The sequence below is a fragment of the Neocloeon triangulifer genome, unplaced genomic scaffold, assembly GCF_031216515.1.
Source record: "Neocloeon triangulifer isolate White Clay Creek 2 clone unplaced genomic scaffold, ASM3121651v1 ptg000017l, whole genome shotgun sequence".
In the NCBI taxonomy this organism is placed as follows: domain Eukaryota; kingdom Metazoa; phylum Arthropoda; class Insecta; order Ephemeroptera; family Baetidae; genus Neocloeon; species Neocloeon triangulifer.
In genome coordinates this window covers 4,366,514-4,383,103 of record NW_026775559.1, presented here as the reverse complement: position 1 = coordinate 4,383,103, position 16,590 = coordinate 4,366,514, and the positions used below count along the sequence as shown (strand labels likewise).

The 16,590-nt window shown below is 33.4% G+C and overlaps 3 protein-coding genes across 3 annotated transcripts; 1 reads left to right on the top strand and 2 right to left on the bottom strand.

Annotated features, from left to right (window-relative positions):
* Nucleotides 1-1,880: 1,880 nt before the first annotated feature.
* Nucleotides 1,881-12,290, bottom strand: LOC132203321 (cholecystokinin receptor-like). Its single transcript, XM_059630997.1, has 6 exons — nucleotides 12,051-12,290; nucleotides 7,277-7,391; nucleotides 4,880-5,080; nucleotides 3,814-3,999; nucleotides 1,936-2,395; nucleotides 1,881-1,893 (listed from the first exon to the last, which is right to left on the bottom strand). The coding sequence occupies exons 1-6, from the start codon at nucleotides 12,258-12,260 to the stop codon at nucleotides 1,881-1,883; spliced, it is 1,185 nt and encodes a 394-aa protein (XP_059486980.1). The 5' UTR covers nucleotides 12,261-12,290.
* A 2,139-nt stretch (nucleotides 12,291-14,429) lies between these two features.
* On the bottom strand, nucleotides 14,430-15,576 carry LOC132203237 (thioredoxin domain-containing protein 17-like). Its single transcript, XM_059630862.1, has 2 exons — nucleotides 15,262-15,576; nucleotides 14,430-14,805 (listed from the first exon to the last, which is right to left on the bottom strand). The coding sequence occupies exons 1-2, from the start codon at nucleotides 15,443-15,445 to the stop codon at nucleotides 14,567-14,569; spliced, it is 423 nt and encodes a 140-aa protein (XP_059486845.1). The 5' UTR covers nucleotides 15,446-15,576; the 3' UTR covers nucleotides 14,430-14,566.
* Nucleotides 15,527-16,317, top strand: LOC132203238 (signal recognition particle 9 kDa protein). Its single transcript, XM_059630864.1, has 4 exons — nucleotides 15,527-15,655; nucleotides 15,849-15,930; nucleotides 15,998-16,066; nucleotides 16,122-16,317. The coding sequence occupies exons 2-4, from the start codon at nucleotides 15,859-15,861 to the stop codon at nucleotides 16,215-16,217; spliced, it is 237 nt and encodes a 78-aa protein (XP_059486847.1). The 5' UTR covers nucleotides 15,527-15,655; nucleotides 15,849-15,858; the 3' UTR covers nucleotides 16,218-16,317.
* Nucleotides 16,318-16,590: the final 273 nt, after the last annotated feature.

Below are 16,590 nucleotides of genomic sequence, written 5' to 3'. Positions count from 1 at the left end.
CGGAGTTCAAAATTTATTTTCTTTACTTGGATGCGATTTTTCAGCCTTTCAAATTTGCTTAAAATGTGAGAAACGCTTTACTTATTAACTTAATAAAAATTATTAGATTAAAATATTAACCATTAGAGGAATTAGTATACTTTTTTTTATTTCAAACTTAGTTTTTGTAAGTTGCATTTAAAAGAGTTGAAAGCTAAATCTCTCTGTGTGTTTTACATTTAACTTTTAATACGATAATTGACCATTATTACAATGATTATTCATATATCGTTGGAAACTTTGAGCTGCTTTAAGCGTCGAATATAGTTCAAATATTTTAATATAATTATAAACATTCATTAACCTTTTTTTTATCAAAGGCACACGCACTGTAGTACACTGTACATCTAGAGCCCAAAGATGTTTGATATACGAATCCTTTTGAAGTATTTTTAAACCCACAGCTGCCAATTAATTTACGAATAAAGATCACAAAGCAGTCTTTTCCTCCTCTCTCGCATCGCACAGTCCCCTCTGCTTTTATTTTGCCACAAAATTCGCACCCTGAACGACGCGTTGGCTTCGCCTTCGATCACCAACGGCTGCCCAGGAGGTCGATCGTCGCAGCTGCTGTAGCTCGTGTAGCCGCTGCTAAACACAATCCTCCGCCTCTTGCGCCGCCACTAAAAAAGTGCAAATATAGCTTCATTAGATGCGGCAAAAATAATCCAGAAAATATGAATAATAGCAATGCTTATTTTTACTTGTCCTTGCAAAATATTGCATTTGGGAAACTTCAATAGATTTTTAAAGGCTGCAATGAGATAAAATCTAGCAAGAAAGAAGCATCCCCAAAGCTAAAATTTTTGTATGAAGGAGACTCGGAGGGAATTGAATCACTAAAATCAAGTTGCGAATAGGCTTTGTTCAAATTGCTGATTATTCACAATCAAAGAAGTTAAAATATAATTTCTTGCAGAATTAATTGAAGCGGTCCCAACATTCACTATTCATTTGGTATACATTTGTAGAAAGGAATGGAAACGAGAGGAGTAATTCAAACGATTTTGTTACACAAAAGCAAGAGAGATTATAATAGAATGTGGTTTTGGTGAAAATAAATTGAATTGAATATGAAACTGCTGGATTACAAATCGTTTTAGGTTCTCCGGTGACTTAAGTTTGTATTACGTTCAGCGGAAAATCAAAAGCGTATTATTATTGTAATCACATTACAAATTCAAAGAGACAAACCTGATCGCAACGAGAGATTCTTGATCAAAACCATTGTGATTTTACAGCAATATTTTGAATCATTGAAAATTTAGCCTTCTTATGACAAGCAAAAAAGTATTAATGCAACAAGCAAGCTGTTAGTGTGATTTTCAAAATGCAATATTTATAATTGCATTTAACAGCGATGAAAATTGATATTATCATTTAGGCTGTCCGAAATTATTAATTAAACGATTCATCGATGCACAATTTTAATTTACCATCAATACGGAGTGTTAAAATGATTTATACAGTTTAATGCATGTATCAAAGGCCCCATCATCATTTTTAATTTATATAATATTATTTATGGCATCAATTGTCAAAAATTAAATTGTTGTGAAGAAAACAATTTAATAAAATAGGAACCATGAATTTAGATTGGAGATTACCCGCTCAACCCTTCAAGAGAGCAAACGCTATTATATCATGACATATAACCATAACCTTACAAGACTGCATGAGACGATTGTAAATGTTTAAAATTTAGTCAAAATCTTACTTTTACACGTCAGTCTATTATACTTTGCAGACAATAATATCAAATGATATTCCTTACGTCACTTTATGTATCTGCTGACCAGAATGTGTCAAAACTTCACTATATATGTTACAAAAGAATAGTTTTAAAGTTGGGCACTGAAATTGTAAAAGAGGAAAATATTTATACAAAATAAATACTTGCCCGACTTGGCAGTGGTGGTTGGCCGCACTTCAAAAATGACACTGTCGTTGGCCGAGGACCCCCTGGCAGCCAAGGTCACGGCGGAGCCCTTGCAGCAGCCAAAGACGGCAACAAACGCTTGACGAAACTTTTTGTTCATAAAGCAGTATGTGATGGGGTTGCAACAGGAGCTGCAATAGGCCAAAAGTTGCACCAGAGCCACCCCGGTGCTGCCCATCGACTTGTAGACGGCCTCAGGGCTGAACAGGTACCAAGTGTTGAGGACGTGTAGCGGCGCCCAGCAGAGGAAGAACTCGACCACCAGCACGAAAAGCATCCGGATCACCTTGCGCTTGGCGTCGATGCTGCGCTCAGCGTACGCAGAGCAAATGGTCGCGTGGTGCCTAATCTGCACCTGATTCATTTTGCTCACAGATTTTTGCAACGAGCGTAAGGAGAGTTCTTCCCTGAAGCAGTCTGCAATAAAAAATTCCAGAATTCCCATTAGACTATATTGTGGCAGTAAGTGTTAATTATTTTTTAATTCGTCGCGTCATGAAATCTTTGAAGCATGAAAATTGTTTAGTAAAAATCCAGATTTTCAAAAGTCATATTTGCATGAAAATAATTTTTATGATGGATTCAAAAGAAAAATTCTGCGGAAATACTAGCAATTATATTTTCCATGAAAACCTGAAAATAATTGTAGCAAGCAAATTTATGCAATTTTAACGCATGAAAATTTCCATCATATCAATTTAAATAAAATATTATATTTACTTTTTCTAAAGTAGAAAATAAACATTCCAATTGTATACTGCGCGGTAAAACTTTAATTTCTCATTATAAAAAGAATAAATAATAATTAACAACTGCTCAAATTTCAATTTTTCGTATGTTTTGTCATTTTATATTTATGTTTTCACTATCAATTAATTAAGAGGAGTTCTTTCATGACAATGAATTCAAAACACTGAAAACAAACACCGTGTGCAAACTACACTAAAAACCGACTGACAGTGTTCTCCAGGGAACGAAAAAATAAAATAGTAGTGTGTAAAAATCGCTTGCAGCTCAAGGCTTTTGTAAAGTAGCATAGACATAATTTTTTTTACATTAATTTTCTACTTGCAACGAAGGCCGCTACTTAATTAATTATATGATTATAAATTAAATATGAAGTATTTCATCATATATTTTATACTGCAGATTTCACTTTAGTGAAAATAAAATAAAAACGAGATCCTACTTTTAGATTCAACTGGATTTAACTCAAATAATGAGCGAATTCTTTAAAATCTAGAAACACCTTTTATGCCCTGGAATATTGAAGCAAAGATAAACATTAACATCAAGGACGAGGATTATTTAAGTCCATATCTTCCATCTTTGCGCATAAATAAATTCTAACACACTATCTGAAAGCCACTCATTTCTAAGGCTTTCCCTGCTAAACAAATTTTGGATTTCAATGTAGAAACTCCGAAATGTCCACGCGGCGAAGAAAATCATGGTCTTAAAAGGGATTTTTTTGCAAAGTGGCAAGCACTTATGTCGCAGAAAAAAGAAGACACCTTCCCTCATTTTTCCAGACTAATGAGGCGTGCGAGAAATATTAAATTTACATACATTTTAATACGTTTATAGCAATATACATTTGCATGGAGCAACGCCTTATTTCATATTAGGAAAATTCAGCAGCAGATTCAAAGGTCCATGGAGATTCAAAATTCACATATAATCAATATATAAAACAGGAATTTCTCCTTTCACGCTTTATATTCCTGCACAAAAAAAGTGAAGAGTCAAATCGTACCCTTCATTGTTCTGCCCAGAAGTCTCTTTTGTCTGAAAGCCACTTTGTTCGTGTGCGTCTTAGTATTTTGTGTACTTGCCTGGATTCTTGCGCTGGTTGCTGTGCTGAATCTCGCGTTTTAAGCCCTTCCACAGTTTGCTAACGATGAGAGCGTAGGCAACCACCATCACTGACAGCGGAAATATTAGCAGCACCAGGTCAAGTGAGATGTTAAAACCGCGCTCCGAAATTGAATCAGGCCATTCTTCCCGACATTTGTGACGATCTAAAATCAATTTATACAAATATTAAAATAATTATAATTAGATTGATATATGCTACATAATTATACAAAGTGATGTTAAGTAAAAATTTATTTAGTTCAATCCAGAAATTGAAATGTCAAATCCATGAGAAACACGTGGAAGGCATTTTTTAATTGCACTTTGAAGTCTTGCTGTCTGCAACAAATTTTTCGAATTATAATGTTTTATAATTCATAAGTTTGCCATTCATTAAACGCTGCTCACCTTTATATTTGTATATTGCGTTTAAAAAATCTTCTCCGTGAGCATACACAAATGATATCTTTTCACGCTTGAATTATGTTAAGTGAAAAGCCACATGGTAAAGAAAATTCATTCACATGCAGCAGGGGAGAGGAACAGGGCAATGAATATAACAGGACGCTCTTGTTAATGGGGGAATGTACGCGCGCGTAATTGCGCCCTTGGGCAAACGCACCAAATTTTAATTACTCTTTGTGCAAACGTTCCATCCATTTCATTCTATTTTGAAGTGTGCATTTAATTAAAAAGAAAATGGCAAGAGATTTTCGTATGTAACTATTTTTTAATGCGTATTTTCCCTGTGAAAGTGGCGAGCTGTTTAATTTATTTGTCAGTCGCGTCGCAATCTGCGTTTCCATTATAATATAGGTTGCGAATTTAGTTGCAGTGAAAAGTGTAGGTATCAAAATCGAGGGAGAACTCCAGCTTTGAGATTGTTCGTTGATGGGGCAAAAAGCCTGTAGCTGATGAAATTAGTCTTGCACATGAGAGGATTCAACGAGGATTCAACTCTGTTAAAATTAGGTGCCTTTAATTAATTAAATTGAACGCCTGGCACTAGATGTTGTGTATCTGCGTGGAAATCGTATCGCTTACCTTTGTCTCTGGTGGATTTCAATTTTGACATGACGAGAATGGGCAGGTTGAGCAGGAAGGCGGCAAGCCACACGTAGCCGATAACTTTGTAAGCGTGAAAACGCGTTTGCCACTGTCGCGACTGAAGTGGCCGGCAAATGGCAAAGTAGCGTTCCATCGAAATTGCCACGAGGGTCCAAACTGTCACAAACACCGACACAGCTGCAACAAAAAGCCCCCAGAAACCTAATTAGCTGTACACACTGCCGCTCTTTCAGCATTTTATAAAAGCCAATTTTCATTGCAGAGAGCCGCAGCTGAGGGCAGAATTGCAACTTTTCAAAGTGCTGCTATAGCTATAGGCAGCGTGCTGTACAAGATTTTTTTTAAGTGTAAGATGAAGCTTCATAATGGTAGAGTTAAAAGAAGTCGGTTCATCCAATTTGCTCTTAAGAATCAAGGTATAAAAAGTTTCCTGACGCAATTAAAATTTTTCTGACAAAGTTTCTGTGAAGCACAACCAAAAAATATTATTATTTTCAAAAAAGCGTGTTGCTCTATGTAACTTTTGTAGAGCTTAAGCGCTTTATTAACAGAAGGCAATAATTGATAATTATTAGCTACATTTGCTTTGAATTTCTGTCCTCTCTTTCATTCTCTGAAGAAACGAAGACTTGGAGAGCGCACTGTTCTTACCTCATGAATATTTTATTTTCATTGCTTTGAAGTAAAATTTTTTGTAGAAGAAGGACGAGAAACATTTGATTAGGACGGTAAATTATTCACCACTGATTACATAAATGAGAAAATATATAAGATCCATAAGATTTTTTTATTCAAAAAGGTTGCAAAGGGACGTGCGCTCAGGTTGGTCAAAAGGCAAAATTTTAATTGATTTACACGGTAGATCGAGCATCAAGCTTTAAGTTCAAGGAAAACGTCATTTTTTTCATCAATGTGTATGAATCTTCTGAAGTTAATATAACACCGATTTTTTCCACTTTTTTGAGGAATAAACATAATGGGACATTTTTTTTGCAATCTCATTATTAATTAAATATATATATATATATATATATATATATATTTTTTTTTTTTAATTTTCTGAGACCTATCACATTTTGTGGGCCATTGGTTTTTATTTAGCTCGTGCGAATCTCTTTCTTGTAGTAACTTACATGATAATAAATATAAGTTGCATCGCTTGCTTAAATTGAATTTCTTTGTAAGTATTTTAGCATCTCTTGATAGAACAAAAATAAATTCTATTTGAGAGCCTTTGTGTAGCCTCTCACCATTTTCTTTGTAAAACTGCAAGCCTTTGAACCGTTTAAATTATCAAAGAAACGAAAGCCCTCTTTAAAAAAAAAAACAGCAGAGATATATGAATTGTTTACTTATGCGCTCTTATTGTTAGCCCTAAACAGCCCAAAATAAACTGAAAGTAATCAAGCAAGAAAAATATTGCACTCTTTATTCACTGTGTACCCTTATTAAACAAAGCTTTTAGCAAAAGAGCAAACAACGGCATTATTTTATAACCTAAGCCTTAAAATAACTGATCGTTTGTGAGCGTTTTCGCAATGTATGTAGGAATAAAAAAGGTGAACTAGTTATCGATAAGTATCTGCAATTCAGCTTTTCGCGTTCAATGTTCGGGAGGCAGGAGAAGAAAAATAGATTTAATATAATTCTTTGTTTAATGGAGCAAGCAGACAAAAAATTATTAAAAATATTGTATTCAATATGAAGTGGCAGAATTTCATAAATATTTCAGGTTACCAAAAGTAAGCTTGAGAAAAAGGGTGATTTTTAGGCGGAATAGGAACCTATTTAGGTTATTGCTTCATCTTTAAAATATCGGTAACAAATAAGTGACTTCAGTTGAAAAATGCCAAATAGGTTAATTTTATTTTTGTTAAAGCTGTTTGGGTGATTTATTTAAATAATCTATTTCTTTACAAGATTTGAAGTGAATTTTGAATTATGAAAATCGGTGAAGCATAAAAAGAAAAATATTGGCTGATTTTAGAAGTAAAAAAAATAGGTGTTATTTTTCTCAGATGGGTGATTTGATTATTATTATTGTAGTTTATAAGTCCAAATTGATTTTAACGTAAACATTTCGTTGAAAAAAAAACTGAAATTGTTTTTCATCTTTTTTAGTGCATTATAGTTCATTGGCAACAAATAAATTAAAATATCAATATTTATTTTGGATATTTCCCATATTATATGCATTATGAAGCATTTAAATAGACGCATAAAGGATTTTTTTATGTATTATCTTCTGCGTGAACGAAGATCGATTAAAAATAATAGATTGGATGTATTTATCTTATATAATGATAAGAAAAAATTATCAAGATGACTCGCAGACAAATAAAGAACAATAAAAGACGCATAAAAAAATATTACCTTGAAAATACGGAATAATTTTGCACATGGTGTAGCCAAAAATAAAGTTGCGTAGAATTTGACCAACCAGAGTGAAGGGCATACAGAAGACTCCCAGCAGCAAGTCGGCGATCGCCTGTAATGAGAATTTTTATTTATATCTTTTGCAATGTTGAAAAATTTAATATGGCATTAAGGTAACAAAAATGACAGTGTGCGTGTTAAGTGAAAGGCGGACGTTAAATAATATGAATTTATAAATATTGAATAAGAATATAATTATTATGTCAATCGAGTATAAATATTATTATATGCTTGATTGACTGACGACAAGGGAATCTAAAAGGCAATCGCCTTGTACAGAAATTGTGGAGTTATAAAAGTCAAACGTATAATCGGAATTCATCATACATGTCATGCATTTCTGCCAACAAGTAAAAGCGTTCCAAGATCAAACATATTCTTCTTAAAATGCTGCTCATTTCTTTCTTCGTGTTTTCTTATTGCAAGTTGATTAAATTAAAAAAGGGAAATAAAGAATATAAGAATATCTTATAAATTTCAATTGGTTTTTATAAAAATAAGAATTTTTCTTGCAACCATGAATTAGAGCAGGCTCAATTTATAATTAATTTTCCTTAATTTTCCTGGCTAATTTCGGAGAGTAAAAGCCTTTCAAACGAATTTTCGAATTAAAGAGCCACGCATGTTCTCATTAAAAGGAAGCAGAATACAAGCAGTACTTTTTTTAGATGAAAATAAACAAGCATTTTGGAGATTACATTTGAGCGGCCTCCAAGCACCAAGGTGTTTACATTTAATTTGTTTGTGAATCATAATAAAAAAGCTATAATTAAATTTTTTTTAATGAAACGAAAAAACTATTCAGCATGCCTCCTCTTCCCAAATGAAATCTGAGCTCGTCGTTGCAGATATATTATATTTTTGTTAAATTATTTTATTCAGATAAAAAACACGCCAAAAACCAGCACACATACGTTATTAAATCGTGAGCTGCAGTTTTCTCATTTTCAGGTTTAATTGGCAGTCTGATATTTGCTCTCGTGTTTGGTATCAATTTGGATTTGGGTGGGTTATCTTATTCGTGTTGAGAGCAAACAATGCAAACATGGAGCAAAACGCTTATTTGCTAATAATACATGGTGTTGTTTAATGTACAGCTTGCGTGGTGTTGCGATCGTGTGTAATTCGACCTTTGCTTTTGTGGCGGCAACAGCCTGATGTAACGCGAATCTTCAAAACATAGAGACATTGACTTTTCCCAGGCTTTTTCTCATTGATTGGGCATGGGGCCCACAACGGTCGCGATTAATGGTTCATTAACAACAAGGTTATAATATCTCTTTAATATCACATCAGAAGGCAAAAAGACATATTAAATTATGCAGTGCGTACCAATAATTATTCTATTTTTGTAGCATTGATTTCAAAAACCATGAAGTTCCAACATTTGCTTCATGATGTGGATCATCTTAAAGAAGAAATAAAATTTTCTAAAAAAAATTGTTAGTCATTTGGTAAAGACCGAGAAAAATACTTTAAAAATAATGATTCATGATAAATTTAAATTTTAAGTAGGGTTTTTCAGGTGTGCCAAAACGTGTGTAAAAAAATTGTTTTTCTGCTAATTTTGCTTCTTGTGTATTTTTTTCTGGCTCATGATTCATGATTCTCATGAAATATGGTTGCACAATGTAATCAAAACTGTTAGAACTGTCGGTTTTTTTTAAGCAGCCCGTTTTATCTAACTTCTCCTCAAATCCCAATTTCTTCAGTCAGTTCATTTCTTTGTTATGTTTACTCTGCTTTTTTAAAAGGACCATTCAGTGAGTTTTTTTTTCGGTTTAAGTTCCCTTAAATACAGTGCTGCAGTGTGGTGTTTCCACTCGCACTGCCAATCAAGAAATTCGATATTCTTAGTTAGCAAAATAGCGGCATATTCAGAAGTGCATGGTGTGCATAAATAGATATGCATAATCCAATTCATCCATCATGAACGCGTGCAATTGGTAAAACATTTATCCACCTTCAATACTAATGGATTAATGATGTGTCTGGCGTGGTTTCCTCTTTCTTGTGCCCTTGTTGCCGTAAGAGGCTTATTTTCATAATTCTCTTGCTGTCGTCGAGCACCAAGCATCGGAATGAAATACTATCTTCACGATTATAAACTAATTCTTCTCGTTTGGCAAGCAGTATAATATATTATATGTATGCTATGAGCAATCACCAGTTATTTTAAGTGTTGGCTGAAATTTCAGCCCCTAACAAGTGTCAATTTTCAAGAAAATCACCTCATATTCTTTAATTACTAACCACATTTAAATTTATGTAATTAGGACAGAAATCCAGAAATAAAGCATTTATAACAGTGTCTAAGCAGGTTTAGTTTATATATTTAGGCAAACATTTACTATATTTGAAGTAAAATTTAGATTACAATAGAATTAAAATATTTATAAATCGTTAAATTTGTTAAAATCAAGAAATATTTTTTTAAAAGTACAAAATTATTTTAATTTAATTTCTGTAATACAAAATATTTAATAATTTTGCTTTAAACTTTTTATCTGTTGTATTGTGAATTATATTTAATTGGTAGGGATTCTTAGCTTTTAATATTTATCATTTCAAAAATATACACAAAGTGCAAAGCGTGCAGTATTTTTATTATTGTGTTGGTTAATTAAGGTTCCCTAGCATGGGTAATGCGCGTAAAAAATTAACTTTGTTAAGCTTTGTATAGGTGATGAAATTCAATTTGCGGAGCAAATTTCAACGCTATTGATCTACAGCCTAGGATAACTTTTAACTGAGCATAATTTAATATATTTATTTTACCAAAATAGTTGATGTGGTTGGATGGTCTGACGCGGATTATTTGTGATTTAGCATTCAGCCAAATTTCCAATAATGATTGGATTTCCCGAGTTATCTAGTCATATAGTAAGCCGCATTGGCTACCAGTCGGTAAATTCCCAGCTTGCTCTAATACACTCTGCCTGCTTTCGGATAAAGAGATTTCCAAATTAAATAGCCACACTCATGGAATCGGCAGGCGCGCACCAAAATAAAAACGAGTGTGCCATGGCCGTTAGCCGATTTTTAGTCATTTTGACATCTTGTGTATGACCGTTTTGCAACCACGTTCAGTCTGATGTAAAATATAAATTAATATTTTCCTCTCATACTGTCAGTCAGTAACGGCTACCACTTTATTTAATGTCTTAAAAGGTTTTTGGAAATTATTCGTCAAAATATTGATCACCGTTTGAGGCGTTTGAGATGTTCCAAGAAAGAAAGTATTGCACTCACAATCAGAAGTAAGAAAGGCGATCAAACTGCTGCTAATGCTAATTCTGTGGAGTTTTTACGTCTCTTTTATAAATAAATATAAGATTCCCTTCAAAAATATAGAAAAAGTAAATGCTGATTTTATACTTATATGTCAGTTTTGTTCAATGAGAGGCAAGATGATTCCTTTTTGGTTTTAATTGAATTTCTCTTCACTTATTCTAGGCTTATGTCAATACGACATACGATGATGTCCTTTTTTCCTTGCAAAAATAGGGCTTTCAGCTTTCAGCAACACGTAATACTCTATGACGGAATGATTACTCACTCAACCGCGAATTTGCCAGACATATATGAAGACTAAATCTGGGCAGGAGTTGGGGTTTCTGGAATAAGCGGGATAAATCTTATTTGCGTTGCTATAGCTGTCAAAAAAAAAAAAAAAAATCATTCGCATGAGTCGGCTGAAGTGAGAGGTTTTATTGAGGTTTTATTGGCAAGGAGAGGAAATTATTAAATTTCAAATTTTTGACGGAAAATCAACAGAAGAAAATATTTTACTTTCAATAAATTAACGAGCTCGCATCTCTTTTGAAGTTTTAATTTCATTAAATGAAAACTGCTCTACCTCCGCAGTTCCTGTAGATCACTGTTTATTTTCCTGAGCAATAATAAATTAATCAAATTTAGACTGCGTTTTTGGCATCATTTATCCTTGATCAAAATCTGAGAAGAATTGGATGAAAAACCTTCAATTAGAATAATAATTTCTTAAAAATTTATTAGATCTCACTTAAATTTCGGAATTACAGCTTGGGGTGCTGTAAATCTCACAACTCTGAAATCTCTGCAAGATAAAATTTTGTATAAAATGAGCGCTCTAGAAAGCACAAGCAAACTATTGAAAATCAATATGAATTTTGGAATGTTTTACCGGCTGACAAAATTTTGGAAATAAACTTATTATGAGTTAAATATTTTGATTCGGACCATGGTGTGCTAAACACCCGTTAGCATAACACACGAATATTACAACAAAACCCTGTAATAGAACCAATGAGTGAAAACAAATATTTTGATAAAACTTCCCAGTTCATATGCCACGCTTGTGGAATTTATTACTTCTTCAATTAAAAAAATTTTCAAAGAAAACTGAAGAGATAAAAAAAAATTCTTGTCCATGACACACTTTTTTGTAATAATTATGTATTCTGTGTTAGTTGTACAGCAGGCGAGAAAATTGCTCGTCAGTTAACATGAGCACCGGCTGATAAGCTTTCAAGCTTGGCTCGGCTTTCGACTTGTATCATATTATGAAAAATTAATATCTAAATTTCCGCTCTAAAAATAAAAATTAATAAAAATCTGTATTCAAGTTCATTTTAGTACATACACACACGTACCTAACAAAACTAGCACTTTCATTACAAGCTGTTAAATTTTTCCTGGAATTGAACCTTAAAAATCGCATTCAGCTTACCAGGTTAAGGAGAAAAACGTTGGTGACGGTCCTCATTCGTCTGTTTTGCATCAAAGTGACGAGCACAAGCAAATTTCCAACCACCGAAAGTATGAAGATGATGGCGTACAGGGGCACAATCAATTCTGTTTCGAAGTCCGCTGCTTTTTTGACAGCGGCACTTGTGTTGTTAACATGAGTGACCATAGAAGAAAAGTTATACGTCGGCATTTTCAACTTCTAGAATATTCTCCTTTGAAAAATTTCTGCTTGAAAGGGTTTGTTTAGGGATGGCGATGCGACGTCGGCAAAGTCACAGACACTAATGGTCCTCGGACGCAGAGGATATGCGAGACCCGGTGGATTGGTTCGAGGCTGCGTGAGGGAGGCTGTGTAGTGCGCCTGCCTCTCGCTCGCGTTTCTCCTTTTCCGATCCCAAAAGGCATTGCAATTAAATGCTCTTGTGTGGAACAAAATTGTTAACATAGCGTCTTACTTAAAATGTTTGTTAACCGTTCAGATTTTAAATTATATAGAAGCACCCTTGTTTAGGGCTGCCTCGGCTGCAAGATGAGATAGTTCATTGTCTAGGTTCTTCCAATTTGATTAAAATAAAGTTTTGCTTGTCCTCTGATTGATCAGGGCAGAGATCACAAGACTTTGAAATTAATAATGAGTAATACCAAATTGAAATGTTAAAAAAAGATTATTTTTTATACTTTTAGAATATTTTAGTTTTGGGACGAATAATTTTGTAAATAATTGCGGTGAAGATTTTCTCATTTTCTCTCTCTCTAGTTTGAAAAAAATGGAAGTAATGAAATTATACGCATAATTTTATTTGTAAGGCAGTAAAAACTCAATTTCAACTAAATATATTTTCTTGGTAAAAGTTATAAAATAAATGATGATATTTATTTGGTAAATAATAATAAATTATTCTAGAAATAAATTTATATTCCATAGAAATATCAGCGTTTTAAATTTTACTCGACGATCATTTCCAGCATAATATCATCAGATTCTAAGAGATATGAAAAGGCGCTTTTCACTCACAATCAGATCCCACGCATTCACCATTAGTTCGGAGAAATCAGAACCAGTGAGATTTGAGGGTAAGTCTCCCTCCATAATACTGACGCTTTTCATCCTTATCTCCGCTTATATCAAAGGTAAATAATTAAATCCCTTTGCCGTAGTAAACTTTCAATGGAATTTCATATTCATGATGCTTTAATTGATGATGAAATTCACAACTCACTTTCAGAATTAATGAGTTTGCCTTTTGAATTTTTAAACAAAAAAATTAAATGCTGACAAATATGGTAAATAAATTATGATTTGGGAGAACTATGTTAGAAATTTAAATTTTGGTATTGAAAGCCATTTTTTTAAAACATTAATTGGGATTTTTCGCGCAGTGTCCACGTTAAATTTCTTTTTCAGAATACAGAAAGGGAAACCGTCCAGTATGGAAATAAATTTTGTTATCTCTCATGTTATCTAGTTCCATAATCCGATCCAATCCAAACTACGTCTTTCATATTTTTCAATACGCTTTCTCTCCATTGATTGAAAAACAAACTTTCCCAAAGATTCGCCGTCTTCTCACAGAAGCATTGACGCAAATGGCATGAGCCGACAAATAGTGTAGGCAACCGGCTTGACTCAACTGTTGAGCGTGGTGCATAGCTCAAGACACGAACTTGTTGAATTGGGTAATCACAGCATAATTGCTTTTTGGACTGAAGCTGAAGACATTTCCTGATTGTGAGTATTGATACTGAACTGAACCCCGAAATGAGTGGAAAGTTTCATAGATATATTAAATCTTAAGAATTCCTTTCATCAAATAACATAAATTATGTTAATTATATTGCTACTCGTAATTGAAGCTATTGGATATTGAAGGGTCTTTGTATGATTTTCATCAAAGGAAAAAAACAGTATTAATATTTTACAAATCTTGGGCATTAGCTTTTCGTGTTTTGTAATAGAATATTCTGAAAATCTCAATTTAAAGGTATACATTTTTTTGGCACCGATGACATGTTGGCGTTATGGGAGTGTAATAATTTGATAAGTTAATCCAGTAAAATTTAGAAGTTTAGTTTAGAAATGGAGATGAAATAATTATGCTATTAAAGCTTCAGCGCCACACTTCAAATTTATTTTTTCTGTGTGCATTATGAGAGCATAATATCAATTACGCCTACGCCTTCAGCTTCTGATATTCAGTTTAAAATGGGACTGAATGATTTGCATCAATCAGGATCTCTTGATGCGAAAACTTTTGATGAGCTGTGAAGCTGATGGCAAAAAATAGCATTGTACGTAATTTCAGCAACACTGCTTTTGCGTGGAAAAGGTCTTCATTGATTTTTATAAAGCATTAAAAACTTCAATAGCATTAGCTTTATTTAAGCTGAATTATAAATTTCCAATAGATTAATATATATGAATCCATTAGCTAATTTTATTTATCATTCAATACAAAAGACCATAGCCAATAAATTGGGAAATCAAAAGAAACAATTTTACGCGAATTCTTCAAAAAAATCCTTCAGGGCTCCAACATTGGCACACTGCTCTTCCTGAAGTTTTGGCTCAGCGTTGGGCCACTTGAGCAACGCTGGAATGGCTGAAAGCCGGAAGCGCGAGTCGGTGCGGAAAACGCACTTTTTGTCTTTCCACTCCTCCCTGCCCAGATACACAGTCACAAACACAGAGAACTCTGGAGCCAATTCGCGTGCAGCTTCTTCCAGTACTGGTTCGGCTGAAACAAAGCAAAATCTAACTTTGAACCAAAAGTAAATCACTGAAGCATATGTGCGAAAAATTTTTTTTCGTGTTGGAAATAAAAATTATTTAAAATAATTTAATTTCTTTGGTCAATAACATATTTCAATGCATTTCATTTCAAATTTCATAAAAAAAAAATATACATCATTTGCATTACTGCTCAAAAACTATTATGTAATTATTTCACCATGACGTGAGATTTCAAATTCAATTCATTTATTCTCTCGCAACAAGTCAAACAAAAAATAAAAAAATCACATTGGGAGAGAATTGGCAGCCAGCTCTAGTAAACAACTTACTAAAACTCATAGGCTCAATTTGGAAGCAAAAGTGTTTCCAACTTAAACCAACAAATTCATTTTCAAGAGATTTTTAAATCTTTGATAAAATTTGAAATAAAAGATAAATTTTTGAATAAATAAGTATGCACCTTTGACACAGTCTGGACACCAGGATTTTCCATTGTCATCCTTCGCTCCAGACACAATAACAAAAATTGGTTTTGGCTGGTCCTCAGGTGCACGCTGTCCATCAACAGCGATGGACATGTTATTGATTTCGGCCACAGCCCCCTCAAGCTCGTTGAGCGAAGTCACGTACTGATGAACCACCATTTCAAGCGCAACTTTTTCAGAATTTCTCTTTACCCTCAGCCGCAAAGAAAGTCATGTGACAAAACGTTTAATTTGAAAGATAAGGACAAGAAGTCTGCGCCGGTCGAACCCTAACAACGAAGCAACAAAACAATGCCACGCCCACCTGCCAGCTGGAAAGAAAACAACGTGTTTTGACAAATTTCGATCTGCGATTTCTGGGTCAAAAAGGTAATTTTCCAAGCGCTTTAGAATCTTGTTCGGCTCAGTTATTTAAAATATAAGTATTATGATGCGTACGAATAATTATATTTACCATTTTTGTAAGTTTTAATCAACTTTTTTTAGGATCTCGGAATTATTTATGTATATAGTTGTTTTAAAGTCATGTAGAAAATGAAAAATTTTCTTTCTTTGTTTTTAGATCCTCCAACATGACATATCTGAAATCGCTAGAGGAGTTTGAAAAGGCGGCCGAGAGATTATATTTGCAGAATCCAATGAAGGTACGTGAATAAAAATATAAATAAAAAGTCGAATGCAATTGAACCGATTATATTCATAAATTTTCAGGCAAGATACAACATTTCCTACAGACATAACAAAGGCCTTGTTTGCTTAAAGATGACAGATGACGTGACTGTGAGTGATTATTGATTTGTCTTAAGAAGGTAAATCTAATTAAGACAATTTTTAGTGTTTGCAGTACAAAACAGAGAACCAGCAGGAGCTGAGAAAGTTGGAAATATTCCTCAACAACTTGATGAGGCACATGGCTTCAAACGAAAATTGATCTTTACAAAGCTTTATTTTGTTATGCATTAAGAGAAAATTTGTTTAATCTTATGTAAGATACATTTCCATAATAAATTTTCAACTTTCTTTTTTGGTAATTGAAGCTCATCTGACATGTTGTGAATTCCTATATAAACGGGATTAAATTCAGTTTTTAATATATAATAATATAATATGTTGCTAAATTTTGAAAAAAAAAATTTCAGTATTAATCTAATTTAAAAACTTTGCGTTTGGATCTGGTTTGGATGGGCTTGAAATCAAAAACTGAATCAAACCTATTCTGAGGATTTAGTGGGCGGAACCAAAGTTTTTTAAAAATCCCACCAAAGAAAAGTGTTCTGATTGGCTGCATTGAAATAACCAGCCAA